The following is a 24,757-nucleotide window of genomic DNA, read 5'->3' on the forward strand; positions in this document are numbered from 1 at the left end:
TAAACGAACTTCCTTTCCTAAGGATAAGACGTCCGGTGTATGCGTATCGACCTATGCAACTTTGCCGGTATTCGAATCCCGTATGCAGGTACCAATTTTTGTTATGAAATACGTTCTTAACAAATGTTTACGAAAGACATCCACAGTGAAGAAATAGCATCGTGTAAATCATACCCGCAAAAACTATAAATTGCATAATATTGGTGATAGGGTGTCGTGTGAGTCCGCACGATTAGGTACCAGCATCCTGCCTATTTATGCCGTGAAACAGTAATGCGTTTCGGTTTTAAGAGTGGGGCAGTCGTACTATAAAAACGGAGGTCTTAGAAGTCATGTCTCAAGGTGGGTGGTGGCATTTACGTTGTAGACTACTGTAGTCTCCGGAAATCACTTAACATCAAGCCGTGAGCTTATCCAACCGTTTAAGCAATAAAGACATCGAAAGAGTCATAACTCATAATGCTTAATAAAAGGCCAGTTAAAACTTATTTTAAAACCCAAAATATAGATGAAAAGTGCTTGGTTTTAAGGCCAACACTGAGTTGGATCACTGAGGCAAAGGCAAAACAATAAATCGTGCGAAAGCATCTAATCTACGTAACAGTATTGGGAGTGCGAAACAACGCTACGTCTACTCGTCTACTGCGAGTTACGTAAACACTGACTTATGAACTCCCAACTGGAATCAACGGTCCAAGTGTCGTTCTTGCCTGAGGACTTAGTGTTGACGCGGGGCGGCTGGACGGGCTTCACCTTTGGTTTGCTTCGAATCGACACCAGGTTGTCAACTGAGGATGACGTGTTCGGTGATGAGGCTGTTGACAAATCGAATTTTAATTTTAACTTTTATACTGAGATCTTATAACTTATATCTCAAGGTGGGTGGCGCATTTGCGTTGCAGATGTCTATGGGCTCCAGTAACCACTTAACACCAGGTGGGCTGTGATCTCGTCCACCCAACTAAGCAATAAAAAAAAAAACTGTTTTATCATTTTAGGTCTTAGGCTTCTAGTCTTTTAAATACACCTTCAACTACGGCTACTGAGGCAACCCTCAATCCTCTTCTAAAGTAGTAGAATCCTGTTCCAATTTTCTTCCTGCTCTTGCCTCAACGTCGGTCTTTTATACAAATAATAATCAATGTTTATGTATGTTTATTATTTTATGCTAAACTTTTTCCATTTTGATGAATCTTGTAGTACAGTTACAGTAGTAGCAATACAATTGTAAATAGTATTGGTACTTTTGTTAGGTACTTAATCAACATACGACGGCTGGGGCATGAGTAGTATAAAGAAACCGAGTGTTTATTATTTAAATAGTGCCTGCCAGTACTAACTAACATAAACGGTGAACATCAAATAATACATGACTCAATTTCTTAGAAAATAGAATTAAAATTCCCTAATAAACATTTTGGTAAAGATAATGTGTTGGTCGTCTCTATTATCTGTACAAAAAATTAAGTAGTAAAGGATTGCCAGGTAGGAGATAATAATTATAACCTATTGGAAGCCCAAAAAGAATGTTGTCAGGTAGATAACAATGTTTAATAGTTTGGTTGTAAACAACAAGCCTTAAAAAAAATCGATTATGTTGTTGTACAATTGGGTTGGGTCTCAACATAACGAATTCCAAATTGTAACTTTTAAATCTGAATGAAATATATTTTTTTTTAATAAATGTATATTTTTTTTAAAGAAGCACAGAGGTAGTCATAAGGCACAGAGCTCGCCTGATGGTGAATAATTGCTAATGGCAGCAATGCTGTTAAGCCTTTAGAACTGTTTTAATTTACAATTAAACCTCATTTGAAGGGCATGCCTTGATTAAGATGTTAAAATGAAGATAATAGAATGATTTGAAACAAGTCCTCTCTCTGAAGTCCCTCTATATAGATCGTTTATTATTGGCAATTTCGCCATATTTCTCAAAATGTACGATGACGTTTCGCTTTACTTCTGGGTTTCAATAACCCTAATATAAGGTGTGCTGTTTTGCCAGCTCCTCTACCCTAAGCTGATAAAAGACAATACTCACGAGATAATTCCTCGATGCTGTGCATATCCCGCAGCGGATAGTAAGGATGGTTTTGATTTGGTGGTTCAGAATAACGTTGAGATAAACTCAAACCGACACGGATCAATTTACGTCGTTGTACTGGTGGCAGCAACCCAGCCTGTTAAACAATGATAGAATAAATTATTTTAGGGAAAATATTTTGCAATAAATGGTTTGAAACTCATTAATTATGATTAAGTAAGGAAAAATACGCAATCCGATTATTACACAAAGTACAAATTTAGTTTACCTCTTTTAGAGCGTCGACTGGATCAGCATAATACGGACTACCAGTATTATCTTTATCCGATTCATCGAGATTCGATTGCTTCATATCATCCTCCAATTTCACAGTTTCCATACTTTCAGTGTTGTGATTTTCTCGATTCTTAAGTGCAGCTTCTATTTCTTCAGTAAACTTTTTATTCATATTTAATGAGATATTAAGTTTATCTGGCCTCTTTGGTATAGCTTCACCCTTACTGTTTGTTGTCGCTATTATTTCATTGGAGCCTTTTAAATTTTTCTGAAGTGAACCATCGGATAAAGTTTTCTTTTCGTTTAGACTTTCATTTGAATTCATTATAAGAACGTTTTCTTTTTCCAAAATCGATTGTGTACTTTTTGCTGTATTCAATTTGGCTGTAAAAATATAGTATTTGATAAAGCTACCGAGACGATAATGTTCTAGAAAAAAGTTGTCATGTTGTAAATTATTTAAAATTATTTAAAATTTATTATATAATACAGAAATATCATACGTAATGTGTCAGGTAATAAATCGGGGCGTTTGCTCTTCATAATGCCGTTATTGACATTGTTTTCACCGTCGGGCTTCATTGGCTTAAAAGTGGAACAATTGTTACTTTCCGGTCCCCAAATATCTTCATAATCGGACACTTTGTCCATCAATGAACTTCTATAGTATATACCCGGTGATTCTAGGATGTCTGATTCCTGAAGTAAAAAAAATCAGTATTTTATATATACAGACACGACTGAGATAACCGTTATTTTTATATATTTGAAATTGATTATAAATAACAAGTTTATCAATGTACAAACACATGCTGTTAGTAATGAATTATTTTACAATACTCATATCCAACATCCACTCCAATAATATATCAGTCTATTACTCTACCTGATAATGTCTGGATTCTTTTCTTAGCGAGTGCTTACTCCTCCTTGATCTGCCCGATGGTGTTGTGCTCGATGTGTTGGTTGTAGGGGACAAAAATTTTTCTCTATCTTTGCCTATTACGGGAGATGTTATTGACTGATTGGATCCAGGGGATAATACGTTTTTCGTAGTTATAGGTGAACTCCTTGATATGGGAGAGAAAAGTTCACTCTTGTTGTTCTGGCTGACGGGAGAAAAGACACTGCTTTTCGAAGATATAGTATCGTTAGATAGTGGAGAATTAATTTGGCTTGTTGGCGAAAATATTCCACTCGTAACGGAATTCGTTCCATTTGGAGAAACAAGATGGTTAGGAACAAAACTGTTTGTAGATGTCGTCAAGCTATTTATAACGGGATCAACAAATTCTGATGTATTCATTTGGGATTGTGGTTCAGACAGTGATCCAGGTTCTGCAGCATTTTGTTCAATCTCCTGCCTTTTGAAGCTTCCATGTGAACTAGTAGTTACACTGACGCATTCCCCATCAGGTGACATACGATGTATTATATTCTATACCGGAACAAGGAAGAGTAAAATTGAGAAATGTCATCATCATTACAGCAAATACGTTAATGTAATGTTAGGAAACAAAAGCAACAGCATTCGGGCACTTTAATAAGAATTCGTACATGCAGTAAGCATACAAATAAAAATAACGCCATGCGTGACTTCCATTAATCCTCACCTGACTATTTCCATTGCATTCAGCGGCATGTTTTGTGTCTTCAATTACATTGAATCCATTATTCATATTATTGCGATTATTAACCGTATTAGATGCAAGCGTTAGTTGCAGTTTTTGATTTTGTATACTCTCATTGGTTGCATTGTTATGAGTTTGTGTATTATTAACGCTAAATGTGACTGTTGTAGTGACTGTTATGTTTCCATTCTGTGATGCTTTGTTAATCGGAATGAAAGCTAATGCTTCTGATTTAGGAGATATGGACGTCTTTGCCAAAGGAGGTTTGGTCCAACGCGGGGGAGGAGGTGGAGGAGTAGTTTTCACATTAATTATTTGAGTAGGAGAGGATCGCGTGTTTGTCGTAGGAAATGTATGAGGTTGTGTTATATGAGCCTGAAAAAATGTGAAGCGTTCATTATAATAAAAATAAATTAAAATTATATTAATACAACACCGATAAGCTTTAGCAAATTTTCAAATCTACTTACTGTACTAGAAATAAGGTTTAAAGTATTTGGTGGGGTTGGTCTCGGAGCTCTAACAAAAGCACTGCTTGGTTTTGCTGGCGGCGAAGGAGCAACGCGTCCTTTAAAAGTACTTAAATTTTGATTCTGACTCGGTGGGGAACCTGATATATCTATAGGAGACATTTTTAAAACTACATTTTGATCTTTTTCTGAGCTTAAGATCTGTTCTCTTGAATTCGTTCTTGTACCTAAATGAAAACAAAATATTAGGAAATTTTGAAAAAAAGAACCAAAGCTACTTTTTCTAGATCAACAGTTACTTACTAGCATTAAAACTACTAAGACTGGATCCGGTGTCAGACGGAGTCACTGCCATTGGTATGACTCCATTTGCAAGTTGACATGGAGAAAGAATATTTTGTGCGTTGCTTTTGGAATTCGCCATCGGGTACCCCCAAAACTCCTGACCGAGTAGTGCTAAGGAACTTAACTGATGCCGACTCTTAGCTTCACGAAGCGGACGAGGAAGTTGTAGTTGGACTGGTAACTCGTCACTAGAAATGGAAAATAAATTAAATACCATTTTGTTCACATTAAACATCAACAGTATTTTCAAATTTGAACAATTTAATCTTTTGTTTCAAGGTGGAGGTTGTATTTACGTTGCGGACTATTATATCTAATGGTCTTAAGAGAGCGGTGAGCTCATTAAATACTTTTAAAAAAATAGAAGAATAACCTAAACCAAAAATTCATTTGATTGATTGTATAATATAACAGCACCTACCAACACTGTGAGTAATGAGCGATCAGTTCAGGTATATTGTCGAAGCGGTTGTGTGAAGTTTCAAGACTTATGCGGCCTCCTGACGCTTGGATCAGATAATGCTCTATGTAAGGACCCTTATCGGCTGGCAAACGGACACTTATCGCCATTGTGTCAGGCTGACTGGACTGACGAACCACGAAGTTCTGGAAATGAATTAGGTTTGATTTTTAACTACAATGATATAGATAGTTTAGGTAATATAAAGAAATTTTCACAATTAAAAATGTAAGCACACTATTTAGATGCAAAGCCCACCGAACGAATTACTTGATGGGATTCAAAAGGCTGCAAAAAACGGGAGATTGTAGGGAACTATAGTGTCAATTCTTACTGATGTACATCGTATTACGTGACGTTTATGTTTCGAGAAATATTTTTTTATTACTGGTGGTAGGACCTCTTGTGAGTCCGCGCGGGTGGGTACCACCACCCTGCCTATTTCTGCCGTGAAGCAGTAATGCGTTTCGGTTTGAAGGGTGGGGCAGCCGTCGTTACTATAAATGAGACCTTAGAACTTGTATCTCGGGGTGGGTGGCGCATTTACGTTGTGGATGTCTATGGGCTCCAGTTACCACTTAACACCAGGTGGGCTGTGAGCTCGTCCACCCATCTAAGCAATAAAAAAAAAAAAAAAAAAAAAAGGGTGCTTGCTTATTTAAACTCCAGGCAAACCCAAAAACTTACCCCTTCTTCCTTTCCCTGTAGAAGATGAAACGCTCCTGCCCTCTGTATCCCGGGAAGGAACCAGACCGGATGTGTCCTTATCAGTCGCTCCAAAACACCTATATCGCATGGTGGTTGTTCCTCTGAACACGAACCTGACGATGTCACCGACGAACAGTCACCTCGAGCTCCCTCGCCGTCTGACGACAGGCTCTCGCGACTCTGGAATTAGTCGTTCGCAACATTATTTAATGATTTTTACATAAAATATAATATAGGAGAGTCACGTTCATCATTTCATTCATTAATTCGGAGATCTAGGAGGCCAGTTTCCACTATTCTTCACACTTATATTTTTGAGCCGAGAAACTGATTTGCTGAATAGCTTGAAAGTTTGAACCGTTTGTCCACAATTGTGCAATTATAATTAGTTTTAATGCATTTTAGTCAGTATTTGTTAGTCTAGGGCCCTTGAAGGGTGAGACATAATTCGAAACTGTTATTCATACTTGGACTTAATGTCTAAAGTTATGCGGTGGTATTTTGTTGCGATGTGGTCTTCGATAACGACTTAGTGGGCCGTCATTTACTCTACCTACGACTGAATTGCGAAAGATGGCGGTTATAGTTGCATAGCTAATATATTTAGTCAATTTAAGAATGTCGGTTCCCTGATTGAACAGTTTCTACTACCACAAATCATTGCAGTGGTCCCTGTTAGAGATGGCATAATTATGGCATTTGTTGGATTAATACGTGTAAATGTAATTTTATGATTCGGTTCTACCTATTTTTGTTTTCAAAGCTTATGTGTAACTATCATTGGTGTCAGTCTAATACAGTTCACACTTCGACCTTCGTATTCGATTTTGTCTTGGGTTAATCCAACTTACCATTTCACCTTAAGTGTTTGTGAATTGATTGTCAGAATTTTCCAGATTACAGTTTTTTTTTTTACTAATATTCATATATTTGTATGAATTCAGATTCCCAATGCATATCACCCCTCTGTTAAAACGTAAGATACAAGTGTTTGTTTAGTTTAATTAACCAAAATGAAATATGTGATAGAAACATAAGAAACATATTAAAGTCGACAATATGGATCATAAAACGCGGTGAAATTGTCACATTTATAGTTGTTCGGCACGGATAATTATTATAATCATCTCGAAACAGATATTAGTATTTAATCTGTACCGTAGAATGTAACGAAACAATTTTCATATTTATTAAAATCTTTATTGACAGTTTGCTTAACTACCTATTTCTTTTTATTGTAGCATACGCTGAAGTTCTGAACTTGCTTAGAAATACTTTTATTTCAATACTACTAATTGTTTACCTTTTTCTTAGAAAGTTTATAATAATGATATCACTGATATTAATATTTAATATTAAAACAGTCTCAACATCGCACGTTTAATGATAGACTGATCAATTACGATTTAGGTTCAAAGTGAATTAAGCAACCATATTATTTAATAAAACATTATTTCAAAGCCATCTCTGTCTCATCATCATCATTTATCTATCTACCAATCTTAGGATTGTTACAATTATGTTATACTACTCGGAAAACTGCTGTATTAGTCTGTTTTACTCGTACAAATTTTGACAAAGCTTGTAACATGACAAATAAAAACACAAGATATTTGACAGATGCCTGAATCTCGCTTAAGACATTTTCAAGATAAGCTTGCATATATACAAGTTCCAAGCAACAACATTCGGACCGTTGGCTAACCGAGAAATATTACCCGCTCGTTAGAAGATCTCTTCGTCGTAATTCCCACAGTAACAAACAGACATAGCTCATCGAAAAAATTTTAAAATCTATAAATTTATTATTAAGAACAGAAAATCATCAAAATCACATTTTAGTATCAATAATTACTTCATCGACTATTCTTAAATTACATCATTTATTATTCAAGTTAAATCAGTCAAGTTGTAAATGACATGTGAGGCTTTTGGGATTTCTCAACAAATTATATACTTTTTTGAGTTATGCCAGTTAAGCCGCCTTCGCGCTAAATTTTAATCCTGACATTTTACACGCCAATAGTTCTCCGCGGTCGGATTCATTTGATAACAGAGCGAAGCAACATCGCATGCACACACACATGGATTGAGAAAGGGAGCCGAGCAACATGCAACTAAACTTAAAAATTCAAACGTAGCCGAATTGACGACCGCTATTGAAAATTTTATTAAACGAACCAATTAGAAGCCTAGTGAATCTAGAACATTGCACGCGTCTAGGAGCTCCATGTTGCAGTCGCAGGTGCGTATGTGCAATTACTCATTTGTTTTTAATCCTAGACGTACATCGGGGACCTAGGATACCTTGCTGGGCATGTTCCGTGTCCGTCCCCGACTCGGGATCAATTGGTTTATCCGTACCCAGTGCATGCGTCATGAAGGTAACAATTTTTTTTATTTATTGCCTTTGCAGGCAGACGAACATACGGCCCACCTGATTGTAAGCGGTTACCGTCGCCCATGGACGTCAGCAATGCCAGGGGTAGACCCAAGCCGCTGCCTACCATTGAGTACTCTCCGCAAGCCTCCGGCTAATTATTTAGCATCTGAGTCACCGGAGCCCATGCAAATTCCAAAGTGAATGTTGCAATGAGATCGATGTTTCAATTTTATTTTAGAACAAATATCCCACTGTTCAAAGCGCAACGAATATCTGCTTCGCGACAAAATCAGACCAGATCGTGGTACATTCCTGTGCGGGCTCACTATGTTCATGTTGTCTCAATATTAGAAATATATTCATTCTGATTCTACAGTCTGTGGCTTGTGATTTGAGAAACAGTGGTTTTCTAAGTAGGACATATTTGCGTATATTCTATCCTTTTTTGACAATAAGAACGTCCTTACAGGGGAAAACTATGTGCGTTCATAATATCACGAAAATGATCCACTAATTGGGCGGTCTATGTATATTGTATTGGGTAAATTCATGTAAGTCCAATTATACCTTTGAAACTGAATGTGCGGGGGCTTACCGTTCAATAGAGAGGTCTTTTACAGGCTTTATGGTTTTATGAATCAACGCTTTTCGAAAATGTATGTATATAATGAGGTAAATTTAAAATTGTTCCATGACGTTTCCAAAACATTCAATTAAAAATAAACTTGTAGGCATTCATTTTGGTTAGTTTTATTTAATAACATGTAATTGGACTACATGTTTCGAAAAATAAGTTAAATAAAAGCAAACAATGATTTCAATAGAATATCACTGAAAATAAAGGAAATCTCAACGTAACAAAAATGAAAACATCAAAGACGACTTAAAAAAAATCGTACAATTTCATAAATTGGCATCGTGTCTCGTGTTATTTCTGAATATTTTCGCTGTTTATATGTTAAAGTTATCCGACCTTCAGTAAAGAGACGAACCTTATTGTGGGAATGGACCTTATATTTGATTCCAGGATGATGCGGAATTCGGCCCTCCTTTTTTCTTCTGATGTTTTTTATGAATTTGAAATAGCCGGCGGTCAAACGTTTTCCTCTTTCGGTATTGCGAAATGTTTGTGTGTTTTAAGGGCGGATGAAAATTTCATTTCTGAGTGAGGCTCTCAAATGTGTTTTCTATTAAAATATAAATGTAAAAAACTCTCTGAGCGTTCATTCATAATTAGATAATAATTTTTAAACTTTAATTTTCATTTGGCAATTCAATACAGATTCGAAAACTATTGTTGGATACATAAATCGAAATATTATATCTTGTAAATATTTTATTTACATAATGGTGTGAATAAATACCAGAAATTAAATAAGTGTATTATTATATGTAACTAGCTGACCCGGCAAACGTTGTTTTGCCTTATAAATTATTTCTAAGAAAGATAAATTATCCTAAATAACGACTGCAGCGCCATCTGCCGGGCTGATTTGTGAATCTAACCCTTCCAGGATGCCACACAAACACATACAAAAAAATTCATTTAAATTGGTCCTGTCGTTTATAGAGTAAGATCCCAGTAAATTTTGTCTAAAAAATAAAATATAAAATTTAGGGGTTAACCCTTAACATTTAGGGGGATGAAAAATAGATGTTGTTTGATTCTCCACCCTGGCCGATATGCACGCTAAAATTCACGAAAATCGGTCAAGCCGTTTCGGAGGAGTTCAATCACGCACACCGTGACACGAGAATTTTATATATTAGATAATAGTTGTAAGTGTATTAATAATTGTTAAAAAAAGATTACAATTGAAACTTAAAATAACCCGTAGATAAATAGTTCAATTAGCATTCGATTATGTTCCGTCACAAAATAACCATTTCAGAGAGATGATTTTTCCATATAGAACCTCGGCGCTGCTTTCTCTCACGTTTAAAGAGAGAATAAATAATAAGCAACATGACACGGCTGAGAAAGGAAAACTAACTTGTGTTCGACGAAAATATGAATCATATGCATTAACTTTTGCAGCTTAATAACAATAATGGACTATTGTATGGTTTATATTATTATACCTTATTCTCTTTGATGACTCGGCGTATTTTTTTTAAATATACATACATATTTTTTTAACAAAACGGATGAACACTTACTTATCGTTATAAAATTAAAATTTTTCGTAAATACGCGACCCAAACCGACTTAGAATGCATCGCGTGACATCTAATGCGTTACGTGATTTTCGTAAAAAAAAACGGATTTTTGCGATATATCAAAAGTCAATAGCACTAATATGTAACTATAGATACCGTCGGTTATGGGTATCTTTTTTTTATTGCCTTTGTAGGCAGACGAGCATACGGTAACCCTACCCTACCCGATGGTAAGTGGTCACCGTCGCTCATGGACGTCAGCAATGCCAGGGGCAGAGCCAAGCCGCTGCCTACCGTTAAGTATCTATGCTATAAGCTGTTTTGTGTTATCGTTTGTATAGAAATTGAATAATGCGAGAGTGTGTGCGTGAAAACAATTATTGCACTCGCAATCTACAATAAATAAAACGATAAAATTAATTAACGTTAATATACGGCCTTTAAACTCGCCTATAAAGAGCTAAAAGCGAGACAGACGATCTCGACGAGAAATTAATTCGATGGTATCGGCAACAATAATAACGGCCATGAATCATGGGCCACAAAGGCCCCGTCGGCAAGCGAAGGTGTTAAATTTCGTCGCACAATAGCACCGGAGCGCAGTTCCGAATATCACAGTCGCGCACGGCCGCGGCTTGGGATTTATGCGGAAAGTTGGACTGCAATTAGTTTTCACTGGAGATCGGCGGTTACAATGTGAGGATGATTAAGATTCCTTTGCTATATCTGTATGTGAGAGCATGATTTACGTTATGTTATTCGATGATATTGAGCCTCGTTTCCTTGTATCTAAGTCAAAATAGTATAAAAAATATATATTTTAGGTAGTTAAAGCTTACAGTGTAGCGGTAAAAATATCACAATTCAATATGATCATCATTATCATTATCAGCCCACAGTCGTCCAATGTTGGAAATATGTAGGTCTCTCCCAATTTACAGCACTCAGAATTCCATTGTTTCAGAATTTGTATACCTATTTTTACTTAAGAAATGTAGCAGGAAAATCAAATATTTTAAACAGTATTCGTTTCATTCAATATATCGAAAATACCATAAAATTCAACTTTTCATAATGGAAAATTGTCCCAGACGTCACCTTCCTCCTATCTTTATTGTTCAAGGCAAACTGTCTTCTCACTTTCGAGTGAAACCCGTTATCAAATCAATTTACAAGTTTTCAATCTCTTAAAACGCAGCTGCTGCCGAGGACTCGTGAAAATATACACCACTCGACTTAATGTCGCAAGACAGTTTGCTTTTATGCGACTTTCGAACAGTGTGCAAAGTGGCATCATGTGCAGCGTGCCACCAAATAGCGGTGAGGTTTCTGAACTGGGAAAATAGCACCTGTGGCCGATAACAAACTCTTAATGAGGTAAAAAGTTACGAGCCTTAACATTAATGAGAATTCTATATAGCAAATATATGTCGAATGTCGAAATGGTTTTGATTATCACTACATAGTATAAAACAAAGTCGCTTTCTCTGTCCCTATATCCCTATGTATGCTTAAATCTTTAAAACTACGCAACGGATTTTGATACGGTTTTTTTAATAGATAGAGTGATTGAAGAGGAAGGTTTATATGTATAATAACATCCATTAAATAGTGGAGAAATCAATAATAAAGTACAGTTTCCGAAGCGAAGCGAGGCCGGGTCGCTAGTTATCTATATATTAATACGTGAAGCAAAAGTTTTGTACCCCTTTTTACGAAAATTACGCGGACGGAGGAGTATGAAATTTCTCACATTTATAGAGAATATAGTGAAGAAGTGCAGAATGATATATTTTTTTAAATTATTCATTACTAGTACATTAGATCAATAAAAAAACATTACACACACTACCATGTATTTGACACATGCATAATATATTATATACTATATAAAATACACTTTGTGTTTATTGTGATTCATTTTGTTATTGCTTAAAGTCTGTGGTCAAATTGAGAATATATGAAATATTGTTTTTCTTATTAATGTTTACATTAAGTGGTCTTGGCGAAATCTGTGATTAGAGAAGTATAATAATAGTCTTTGACAATAGCACCATAATAATGTTGAAACTTATAATTTCAATTAATTATAGTTGAATTTCGAATATTGCGGGACCACCCGTTATTATTATTGCTCTGATTCAGTGAAGGAACTCATGGTAAATGTGATTTTAAGTGACCTTTAAAGATAAGGTTCAAGAAGGTAGAAGAGACGATTAGAACCACGCGTGCAGCCTCGGAATAAGACTTACTATCACTTGAGCACCGGCATGACTGCATCGCTTTATATGAGTACACTGATATTATGTTCAAAGATACATTGAATTTATTACCGATCACCTATAAAGAACTGATTCGCTTGTAAGGAAAGCGTAAACCATTATGATGGCTATACAACCTTTTTTTTTGTTTATTTATTTTTTATTTACGTTATTAGGTTTTTCAGGCGAAATCTAAAGTGTTAATAGTTTATGTGTGTTTGTTAACATTATACAATTGTATTATATTAACATTGTATTATTTTAATGAGTTTATTCCTTTGCAAATCGTACTTAATCTCCACTGGGGAGGTATTCGTAGAAATTTAAAGTTAATTTATCCGTAGCACAATTAAAATCACCGATCTGTTCAACTCGCAAAGAAATGTCTCGAACTTTCATTACTTTTAAGCCCTCGTTACATCCGAGAACTTTTAACGAGGCCCAATCGAATGCAGACAATAATAAAAATATCTTAAATGGCGAGGAGGGACGTGAAACTAACTAGTAACCATTTACTGCGACGGGAGTATAATTCGAAGGAGGATTGATTCGTTAAATTCTTCAGGTTTATTTTTCTTCAGAGGAATTTCGTTTCACAACGACGCTGAAAATTCTAGAACAATGGAATTCTGAGTGCTGTAAATTGGGAGAGATCTACATATTTCCAACATTGGACGACTGTGGGCTAATACCGATATGATGTCAACTTTAACTACCCAACCATATTTTATCGAAACTTCATTGACATAGATAAAAATCCAAAATAATACCAGGCCCAAAAACCTGAGTCACTTAACAAATTATTGAAAAAAATATTCATAAAGAACTATGTAATTGGATATTCGATTATTATAAGTTTGTTTTCTTATTAAACTTGATTTTCTTCTGGTTCAATCACAACGAGCACACGCTGTTTGTGGTCCAGTGGGGATGCAGGGAGGGGTGCACCAGATGACTCACCATGGGGTGGTTAAAATCAATAAGTCGGCTCGACTCGGCTCTCACGATCGTGCTCCGCATTTTTCCGAGTGTTTGCTTAATTAATTGGGCGCGATAAATATCTTCGTGTAATTGGTAATTATGTAATCGTCGTGAGTTTCGTTTCCAGTTTATTGTTATATTGGGATTCTTTTTCTGTGCTACTTTTATGGGTTTCAGCACTTAATCAATTAGTTTATTTTAATACAGATCTGTATTGGAAAGGTTTTGGTAAGCTATCTAGATGCAATAGTTATAAAAATGTTACTACCCGAAAAAAGTTTCAGCAAGCAATGTAAAGCAATTGAGAATTACGGTGCGCGCGATCAGCGATGCTTTGGATTATGTACTAACATTCTTATTCCTAGTTCAACAAAAGGTTCAAAATATAAACTTAAAATATATAATATATAAAAAATAAGTCAAATATTTCCACATAAGGTATGTATCATTGATTTTCGGGATCCGTTCCTATCATTGCAATCAGTTATGTGGTCTGAATGTATGATTATATTTTAGCGAAAAAAGGTACACGTGTTATAATAGACCTATGAACCCTTTATATTACAATTCTTATTACATTATATTGGTAGAGAATATATCGCGATTCACGCGAAACCCGTAGACATTATAAAGTGAATACCATTGCGCAACTTGAGACATGAGGCAGTCTTTGTTTCTGGACCCTTCTCTTCAGATCAGAACACAGGAATTTTTGGCGGCAGAAATGGGTAGAATCGTTCTATTGACCTGTATGAACTAATTTAACAATCCCTCTATGAAATATAATAGTAGCACGATAAATTATGCATGGAATGCATTGAACATTTTCTAAATATAACTTGCAATGAGTTCAGGACTAGTGCATACTACAGAACCATTGAATACGAATATTTTTATTGACAAATTCCGCCCGGACGAGTTCTGTCACGGAAACGCCCGCCGCTGTTAATCGTTTGGTGTTGACAATGTCAGTAATGACGAAAGAAAAGTCGGGATTGCCGGAAAATTGTGAGATATCTATAAAAATAAAGCGGAAGAGTTTGTTTGTTTGAACGCGCTAATCTCAGGAACTACCGGTCCGATTTGAAAAATTTAGTGTTAGATAGCCCATTTATTGAGGAAGGCTATAGGCTGATTTGCGGCAGAAATGGTAGGGTGGTACACACCCGTTCCGTACAGCCAGTAATTATTAGAGACAGAAGCCACGACGTGAATGTTATCGTCCGTTTTTAAACCTGAAGTTGTCTCAATTATGTTTTTTTTTATTGTTCTCCATAATGTTTGTTTCGTAATTCAAATTCGCTCAGAAATCAGTAACTGGAGTAAAAAATAAACTCTCACGGTAGTCCTTTTCGAGCTCATATTCTGCTCATACCCGTAAGATTAATTCAAACACAAGGTATCTGACTGATAAAAGAGTAGGCATATTTATTATTTCTGCGTTCATTAACACTGTATTTTAATTGTAGTTAAGTTTACTAATTAGGTACTATGTGTTAATAAATCAAGTATGAAAATATATCCCCAATGACAATTTGTGTCTCGCAGGTCTGCTGGAAGAGATTTCTCAAAGAAATAAGCAGTGCCTTTGTACATAATTTTCCTATTACTCTGTACTGTGTCTTGTTTTCTGTGTGTACATAAATAAATAAATAAATAATAAATAAAATAAATTGTTTACAAAAAACATTTCTTTCAACTAAAACAATACACAACATCTATATATTAATACGTGAAGCAAAAGCTTTGTATCCCTTTTTACGAAAATTGCGCGGACGGAGGAGTATGAAATTTTCCACAATTATAGAGAATATAGAGAAGAAGTGCACAATGCTATTTTTTTTTTTTAAATAAGGCATAAAATATACATTAAATCAATAAAGAAAACATTACACACACTATATACCATGTATTTGACGCACACACGCATGCATACTATTTATTGTCAACCTTTTGTTCTTGACGTCTGTGGTCAAATTGAGAATAGATTAAATATTGTTTGTCTTTATTAATATTTGTTTATAGTGTAGCCTTGGCGAAATTTGTGATTATAGAAGTATAAAATATAATCATAATAGTGTACAAACTTACAATTCCAATTAATTATAGTCGAATTTCGACTACTGCGGGACCTCTAGTAATTTAAAATTTACGTGTGCTTTAAGTAATTTTCATTTGGCGTTTAATGGCGACGAATACCAGTTAACTCAGTCCCTTGGTCGAACTCGAGGGTTAATCGTCAACGTAATGGGGCAGTAAGTGTATTGTAATGCTTAATATGTTTTAGACACCCTTTAGTTTGCCGCAGATGTGCTGCGGTACTGTTCGTGGTCGAGATATTAAACATTTAAAACATACCATTCGATAAAATTAAGTCATAACAACGAGTTGTAAGTATGTAAAAATTGTTTTGTTTTTATTTAATGCGTGTATAGTCTATTTTACGAATTGTTTTGTACGAGTATGTATGTAGGTATGCTATCCTATTTAAAACAATTTTATGTTGATACTATTATTGATATTTGATACAGATATTTATTAAATTTGCTAGAAACTTTTTTAATTTTATTAAACCTATTATAATTAATATAAGAATATATATAATATATAATATATATATATATAATATAAGAATAATAATAATATAAGAAAAAGCGCGCTTAAGCTTAATAGCTTAAGCGCGCTTTTTCTGGCATGATACGCTAATAAGTGCTACAGAAAAAAATGTTGATCCTAGTTTATTTTATAACTTTGAGTACATTTATAAAGTAAGTAAAATCATAAACTTAAATTCTACAAGAGGATAACAGTTCGGAATATTTCTTATCCTAAAGTCGGCAGATAATAAAATGAGAGCCAAACGATACGACGCTTCAATTTATGGGACATCGTAAAACCGATCTCAGGCAATGACGTTTTCAACTTTTGGCGCCATAAAAATATTGTGAAACCGTAACCATGACGACGTTGGATGTATTTTCGAGCCGACAATCGTTGAAAGGGTTCGGGGTGAACTCAAGTGCGTTGGAAACAAAGAGTACTTTGTACCCCACATACAGGTAAATAACGCAACCATAGTACAGAATTATTCCGGTAGATTCATTTTGTTTATGTGTACTACATATTTAATATATGCTATATGCTCGATGCTAATATTATATATTCAAAAGTAACACTATCTGTTAAGTTCTCATTCCTAAGCCATTGAATTGATAATATCGAATAACACAAAAAATCTAAGCGGATTTAGATGAAATTTACAAAAACAGTTTATGACTTAGATTAAAACAATACTTTTATCATGGTAAATAACGGGACGCGGGTAAAATCGGGTATATCTCCTATATATAGAATCTATGAAGTGGTAGTATAAGAACCCTTTTACTCGGAAACGCGATTCATTCTTTCTGAAGTATAATTTGACGCGCTTGACCCACGACGAACGTCTAATTATTCTACAAATATTGTGAAAAGGAATTTCAAATTTGTTGTGAAATCCTTTTGTGACAGTTTTTATTTCAAGCCACCAAGTTTTATAACCCTCTTTACAGAAAAAAAAGTGTGTGTGTCCGCTCCGACGCACGACTGGAGTTTACTGGATATAAAAAATTAAACGAAACAATACGAGAAATAGTTCTATATTACGACAACACGATACACTACAGATTATTAACAAATTAACGAGACACAAAACAAACGACTAACAAATATATGAAAATACAATAATGAGAGAAACGCGCGATCAGTACGAGGCTTTGTGGCGGACTGCCGGCGCAGCAGCCCGGCGTCACCTGCGATAACGCGGCCGCGCGTTGGCTCCTGATTGGCGCGCGCACGCATCACGCAATCAGGAGCCAATCAGGCGCATAACGCATTTCGTGTGACATGCTAGTACGATTTTGATTGGCGCGCGCACGCATCACGCAATCAGGAGCCAATCAGGCGCATAACGCATTTCGTGTGACATGCTAGTACGATTTTGATTGGCGCGCGCACGCATCACGCAATCAGGAGCCAATCAGGCGCATAACGCATTTCGTGTGACATGCTAGTACGATTTTGATTGGCGCGCGCACGCATCACGCAATCAGGAGCCAATCAGGCGCATAACGCATTTCGTGTGACATGCTAGTACGATTTTGGTCCCCATAATTTTCATACCCCGGGCCTATATATGTAAATCGATTCTAAAGGAGTAAACTCCAAAAAATATTTTATTTTATTGATTACTTTTAAAAGAGCAGTAATTATATTTGAAAATGTATTGTTCCTGAAACTTTCATATTATTCTCTTTTCGTTTCGCCCCTTCATAGCGAAATAATATCAACAATTAAATTTTCACAACCGCGTGTTTCATCACAAAAAGAAAAAGCAATATAACACAGTGAAAAGCCAAGTTTTATTGAAATTAGTTTACAGTACGGAATATTGTTTTGCTTATCGGGAGATCTTCATGAAGCGCGCCCGTGTTCTTTTAGAAAATATTGTATGTGTAATAAAATTTTACATCGAATAGAATATTGTGTGAAAGATTTAATGGTATACTTCAAAAGTTTCATGCTCAAGTTTGATGTTTAATTTATGGAAAAATACAACCAGATGGGAGAAAATCTACAGCTTTGTATACATATTATGAACAATATTGTTATTTTATTTTAGCTATTGCTAGTGAATTTTAATTTCTTGGTGCGTGTGTGTGTGCTTTTTTTTATTGCCCTTGTAGGCAGACGAGCACACGGCCCCCTGATGGTGAGTGGTTAGCGTCGCCCATGGACTTCAGCAATGTCAGGGGCAGAGCCAAGCCGCTGCCTGATCTTTCACATAACTACAAAAGGAATACTTTTCCATGTTATTTCACTCGTCAGTAAAAAGCATTTTATTGCACGGAACCATTTTACTTCTACGTAAAATATACGTTGATGCTGTTCGTTGAATTTATTTAAGTACATTGAAAATTATTCTATTCATATATCCATTACTCATGTCATATTCAAATGGTAATGGAATAGCAATGAAAGGATGCGATACATTTCGTTCATATGGAGTGTTCCATTCGATTTAGTACCAATACATTTTTATGATAATTTATTAAGTGCTTAAGGTGTACGCTTTAATTATATTGAACCTACTTTTATCATTATCATATTTTATATCTCAACTAGCTTTTGCCCGCGACTTTGTCCGCGTGGAATAGTCACTTTAGCGTATATCTACATATAGCATAAGCTCTCAAAAGGAAAAAATATCCCAATTTTGAAACATTTTTTATTCGTGCTTCGCGTCGTATTAGTCCTATTGGTCTTAGCGTCATGTTACATAAAAGCTTTGCTCAAAAAATGAGCTATTTGACACTGAAAGAATTTTTCAAATCGGACCAGTACTTCCTGAGATTAGAGCGTTCAAACAAACAAACTCTTCAGTTTATAATATTAGTATAGATAGTATCATACTATCTGAAGATCAGAGTCGATCGTGATGTATATTCATTGAATGCGTCAACAATGAGGAAGTAGTAATCAGATTTCCACCACCACGAAGTCTGAAATTTTATATTAGTATAATTATACTAATGTAGAGGAATGATACCCCGCCCCGCTTAGCTGCTTACTATGCAGTTATAGTAATGAGCAATAGACGTTAGTCAGTCAGTGGTTAACGTGCAGCGGTCCACCGCTGTCGCTGACGCGAATAAATATACAATTATACTCAGTGTTTTATTGACCACTCTGATGAGGTTTCCGGAGGAGAGCGCACAATAAACCCTCAACATCACGAAACCTCACACAAATATAAAAATCTAGAGTGGTTTTTACGGATGTTCCGTTATAGCTACTGAACCATGCATGCGATTGACTTGAAACTTGGTATCTATGTAGAAAATACATGTATTTAATGGATAGGCTAATATTTGAGTGTTGGACTCCCTAATAATAATGACAATAAATAATAATGTTAATTTTAAATGACCAGCGAAGCGAGCGAGTACGGCTAGTTATGTATATTATCATAAACGTACCTGACTGAGGCTATCCCCTAAACTCTCTTCTCCATCGACAGGCCTGAATAAGTGTGCATCCTTAATAGTTAAGTCTCTCGATCGCTGCCTCCTCTGCTGGGCCTCCTTCATCGCTTGATTCTGGAGTCTTTCGAAAAACTCTCGAGGCTTCAGCGGGGGTGGCTCGTCGTCGGGAGGCGGCGGGGGGGGTGGCGGCAGTCTTGTGCGGGGTGAGCTGCGTAGGAGGCACCGCTCGTCGTCTTCCGTGGAACGTTCATCGTGCTCGGAGTCGGTACTGCGACTGTCGCGTCTCCTCACGCCTTGGAGGTGCGGTTCCAGAAAGGTCGCATTTCTGTAACAATGAATTTTAACATCAAAACGGGTTAATGTCGTGTTTTTGAATATATATTTTTTATTACTTAGATTGGTGGAACGAGCTCACAGCCCACCTGGTGTTAAGTGGTTACTGGAGCCCATAGACATCTACAACGTAAATGCGACACCCATCTTGAGATATAAGTTCTAAGGTCTCAAGTATAGTTACAACGGCTGCCCCACCCTTCAAACCGAAACATATTACTGCTTCACAGCGGAAATAGGCAGGGTGATGGTACCTACCCGTGCGGACTCACAAGAGGTCCTACCAACTATAACTGACTTAAGACTGATTTGAATATGGACGGTAACTTTGCCGAATCATCGCCCGCATTCAGGCCTACCATTAAATCTTAGGTTTTCTCGAGACCTAGACGTTATAAGACAAAAATAAAACAAAATCCTCCTCCTTTTATAATGACTACGATAACCATACAGTAACTATTTCATATATATATATTTTATCAATGACGTTAAAGTAATTTTCTACATATCCGATTTTTTTCAAAAAGCGTTATTGTCACGAAAGACGTAACGAAACTCATTTAGAATAATTATAATTTAATCGATTGTTACTATAAACATTAGTAAGCGAATTCCGAGTTTATAAACTGCAATTTAATGGCAGTCTGGTCCAGCTTAATGCACATTAACCAAGATTTATATCCCCAAGCTCGGTTGCTATATGTGTATTAATTAAAAGGCTACACACGCCACCAGACCACATGTAGGTAAGTGCGTTGGGCTCGCCAATTACCGAACTCAAAAGGATTTCGGAAAGTTGCTGCGTTAAGTTTCCGTCAAGTTTTGCGGACAGATTTATGAGCACAGTTATGAGGTCGGAGCTTAGAAGAAAACAGAATATATACAGCACGCCCAGAATTTGTTGATACGATTATTCTGGGAAGTAAGTGTACTGTATTATAAATGTGTATCTCTGTACCGCATGAAGTTCGTGATCGTTTTATTCTAGCTACACTATCACTAACACTGTAAGAGAAACTTCAATATCTATGAATATCACCATATCGATACATCAGAACCAAATTGTCACAAGGCAAAATTCAATATTAATTTGAAACTGAAATTTCTTATTCTGAATCAGTGCGTCAGTGAAATAGGTGATGAATTTGTGAATAGGATCGATTCGAAAGAAAATATAAACAACATTTTATTTGTGATTTTAAACATTTAGCTCACTGACAAAATGCAGTTTAAAAAAAACGACTTGTTAAATTGCAGTACGGTACCGTAGTATCGATACAAAATAGACTATACTGCATAATAGAATATATAATATTGAAGCTTATTACTTTAAGCGATGCTCTCGAAGCAGAAATCGAGAGTTCCTAAGCGTTATACGGGAAAACCGAACATGTCGACATAACCGAAATAATAGGAAAGGACTGGCAAACTATCGGCAAGGACAGAGATCAGTGGAAAAGACTGGAGGCGGCCTTCACCCGAGGAGGGGTCCATACCCAATAACAAAAACTAACTCTTACTAACATTTAGACAAAAAGCAAAACATTAATAACTAACTGAACATTAACAAACAAATACCACATTTGAAATGAAAGTTAAGGATAAGGAAATACAGGCTTTTTTTTTATACGGGAAAAAAGAGAATTTTCAATATAATACAAATGAAGTGTTACAAAGAGGAATACGTAATTTAAAAAGAGAACTTTCAATGTTAAACGTCAACCTACACGAAATCAAGTTACACGCCGCATAAACAAGCGCTTTAACCACAACCTATTAAATTCTGTATAGCTCATCTCTTCTAGTGACAAACTCCATTTATCCAGCCTCGTGGATTTGACGTTAAAAATGAATGTTATTTAACGTTGCCCGGTTTTGACACCGCGACGACACTCAATTTGTAATTGACATGCGTACGAACGGCCGTAACGACGGTATCATGCGCGATTGAGTTAAAATTAATAGCAATATCAGTGATTTATGAATTTTCAAGCAAAATCCCAAACATCAGATTACATTGTAGATTAATAGGTGGTTATCATTCAAGAACCGTTTCGCGTTGAGAGGAAGCATATTTTTGAAATTCTATCTACGCATTAGTGCATGTAAGGGCGGTGGAAACGTGACAAGCGTTAATGGTTTTTTTTTTGTCACTACACCCTGACTTCTCTATAAAATGTACAAAAATGTAAATTGCCATGTTGAGAGTTTTTTTCTTAAACATACGAATCTTCGTCGGTGGGTCTTTTAAAGCTTGTTAGTCTCCAACTTTTTTTTTCTTTTTTTTTTTTTTATTGCTTAGATGGGTGGACGAGCTCACAGCCCACCTGGTGTTAAGTGGTTACTGGAGCCCATAGACATCCACAACGTAAATGCGCCACCCACCCTGAGATACAAGTTCTAAGGTCTCAAGTATAGTAACGACTAGTAAACTAGTTTCAATTAAAACTGCCTTTGTGATTTTATCTTTCGTTTTTTATTTCTATTTTATTCCGACGTTCGAATACTATACAATTTTTGTGATCAAATGGACGACTAAGGTGATTTATTCGTCAATATTGAAATTGAATTGAAATTCAATATTGAATTGAAATTGAATACAGGCGAGTTGAAACAGCAAAAGTAGTTTTATTTATAACAAAAATATACTATTCGCTATTTTAATTATGTCTGGCAAAAATCGAAGAAACTACTAAAATCTCAGTTTTGAAATTTGTCAGAAAGTCGAAAGAAGAAAAATATCTTAAGTTCTTAATGTTCGTGGGCCTTAATTTCTACAAGCTATGTTTATATAAACTTTGATTATGTGGTTTTAGTAGGACAGGTAGATATGAATGTTCAACTCTAAGTTTAGTTAGTATTCTTTGCTAGTTTAAATGGGACTAATTCCTCTTTAAAACAATTAAAAAATTAGTTTGGTCGAAAATCTAATTAAAAAAAACATTCATAATTTTGCTTTAAAGTAATTACATACGTCGTACATGTCGAAAAATTTATAAATATAATAATTTCGGTTAATTTCAGTCAACTCCAAACGAAGAATATCCCACCAAAAAGAGATCACGCGCTACCCTACGGCAATTACGTCAGTCTGGTGGAGTAATTAATTTAAACGTCATGTGTGCTTCAAATTTGTAACAGGTGCATCGATGAAAGCCTTAATTAATTTTAATGCGTGTATACGTTACGTAAATCATATGCCTCAGTAATTAAGAGAGGTTTGCGGCTGACCGCGGGTTGAATATAGCGGGAAAACTCGAGGGCTGTAAGTAGCCACGTATCAACCCACTAAGTAAATAATAAGTGGATTTTAATTACTTTTTGTATCTATTTATGATGTGTGTGTACTTCAGATGGTGGTAGAACGAGCGAGGTTAGATGTAATTCACTTCTTGAATCTATCACTTCATCAACAAGGGTTAACTGGAAGAGAACAGGCATGCAGGCGCATGGCGTTAAGTTTGCCTTTGTACAATGTTTCTGTGCAATAAAGAATTTTCAATCAATCAATCAAGAATACCAGAACCCATAGCCACAATGCCATCAATCAGGCGGCCAGCCCTCATGACAAGTTTCCGTACCTAAAGTGCACGCTATGTGAGTCTTGACTTCTTTCAGAGTACGTCCGGCAATGTCGCCCTATCTTCCTGGTGCAAGTGTGGTACATTGTCGGTAGCGCGCGGCGTAGCTTCAACCTCTTCAGGTCGTCCAACGACCTTCACCGGAATTAAACTGCCTCATTATAACAGACTCACAAGACGCCCTCCAAACAGCCAGGGTAACTTCTTTTTTTTATTACATTACCTAGCGCTCAGTGTCTATAATATACCATGAATAGCTGCTATAAGTAATTAAGCTACCTTTGCAGTTGCATCCAATAAGTTGTCTTTCTATTTGAAACACTAACTTAATTTACGATCAGCTTGTAATAAAAGAAAGTAGAAGAAAAGAGGGTAGATGAATAACATTTTTGAATAATATTTTTTTGATTAATTAATATTAACTAAACAGTACAAATAAGTAAGTTAAGTAAAGTTCTATGAAACGCGCTCGTAAAAACCTAAAATTTTACCGTAACAAACTATATGGCTTAAATACTCCTACCGCAAATTTTCAAGTAACAATTAAGTTACGTAAATTCAGTTTTTGTTTTTAATTAAGCTACCGGTTCATTGTAAAATCTCGAACGAAGATTAAAATCCCGGAAAAGCATTATTAGTAACCACGTTCGAGCATTATTTGCACGCAGGTTCGCGTTGTGAGATTAATTGCAAATGCCTCGCACGCATTACAGAGAAATATATTTTTCGGAAGATAGGGTTGTCACGCACTCGAAAAAAAACTTACGTGTTGATTATTTGTTTTGAAATGTATTCGTCAGTAGTGATATACACAAAATAAAAAAGTAGTGACTTAATAGGTAAGCGTCCCTGCGTGGGTACGAGTATGATATTGTTACACCTGTAAGAGTAACGCCATCTATCGCCGAATAGTCGAACGAATATTGAAGGATCCAGAATGCTCGAAAATCACAACGCCATCTATTTACAGATAGCGGAAACTACGACTAGAGATGAGTAGAATATTCTCGATAATTCTAGGGATGTGGTAACGGCTATAAAAGCGTTGTAGAGATGGCACGCAGTCAGTCAGTAATCGGAACTACTCGAAGCGAAACAGCG

General features: G+C 35.9%; 1 protein-coding gene across 21 annotated transcripts in view; it reads right to left on the reverse strand.

The window, feature by feature from the left end:
- Positions 1-24,757, reverse strand: part of spri (Src homology 2 domain-containing protein sprint) — a 282,388-nt gene that overhangs the window by 26,152 nt on the left and 231,479 nt on the right. For 7 of the 21 annotated variants that reach the window (XM_089734755.1, XM_089734754.1, XM_089734753.1 and 4 more), the window contains 11 exons: positions 19,737-20,067; positions 5,914-6,114; positions 5,188-5,372; positions 4,725-4,954; positions 4,422-4,648; positions 3,934-4,326; positions 3,207-3,758; positions 2,824-3,019; positions 2,313-2,704; positions 2,042-2,180; positions 666-815 (listed from right to left, as the gene is read on the reverse strand). In XM_089734755.1, the coding sequence (XP_089590881.1) occupies positions 666-815; positions 2,042-2,180; positions 2,313-2,704; positions 2,824-3,019; positions 3,207-3,758; positions 3,934-4,326; positions 4,422-4,648; positions 4,725-4,954; positions 5,188-5,372; positions 5,914-6,114; positions 19,737-20,067 (2,996 nt within the window). The remainder of the gene's footprint in view (positions 1-665; positions 816-2,041; positions 2,181-2,312; positions 2,705-2,823; positions 3,020-3,206; positions 3,759-3,933; positions 4,327-4,421; positions 4,649-4,724; positions 4,955-5,187; positions 5,373-5,913; positions 6,115-19,736; positions 20,068-24,757) is intronic. The other 14 variants (XM_089734758.1, XM_089734756.1, XM_089734757.1 and 11 more) reach the window with 6 other exon arrangements.

The sequence above is a fragment of the Bombyx mandarina genome, chromosome 18 (genome assembly GCF_030267445.1).
Source record: "Bombyx mandarina strain Sakado chromosome 18, ASM3026744v2".
In the NCBI taxonomy this organism is placed as follows: Eukaryota; Metazoa; Arthropoda; class Insecta; order Lepidoptera; family Bombycidae; genus Bombyx; species Bombyx mandarina.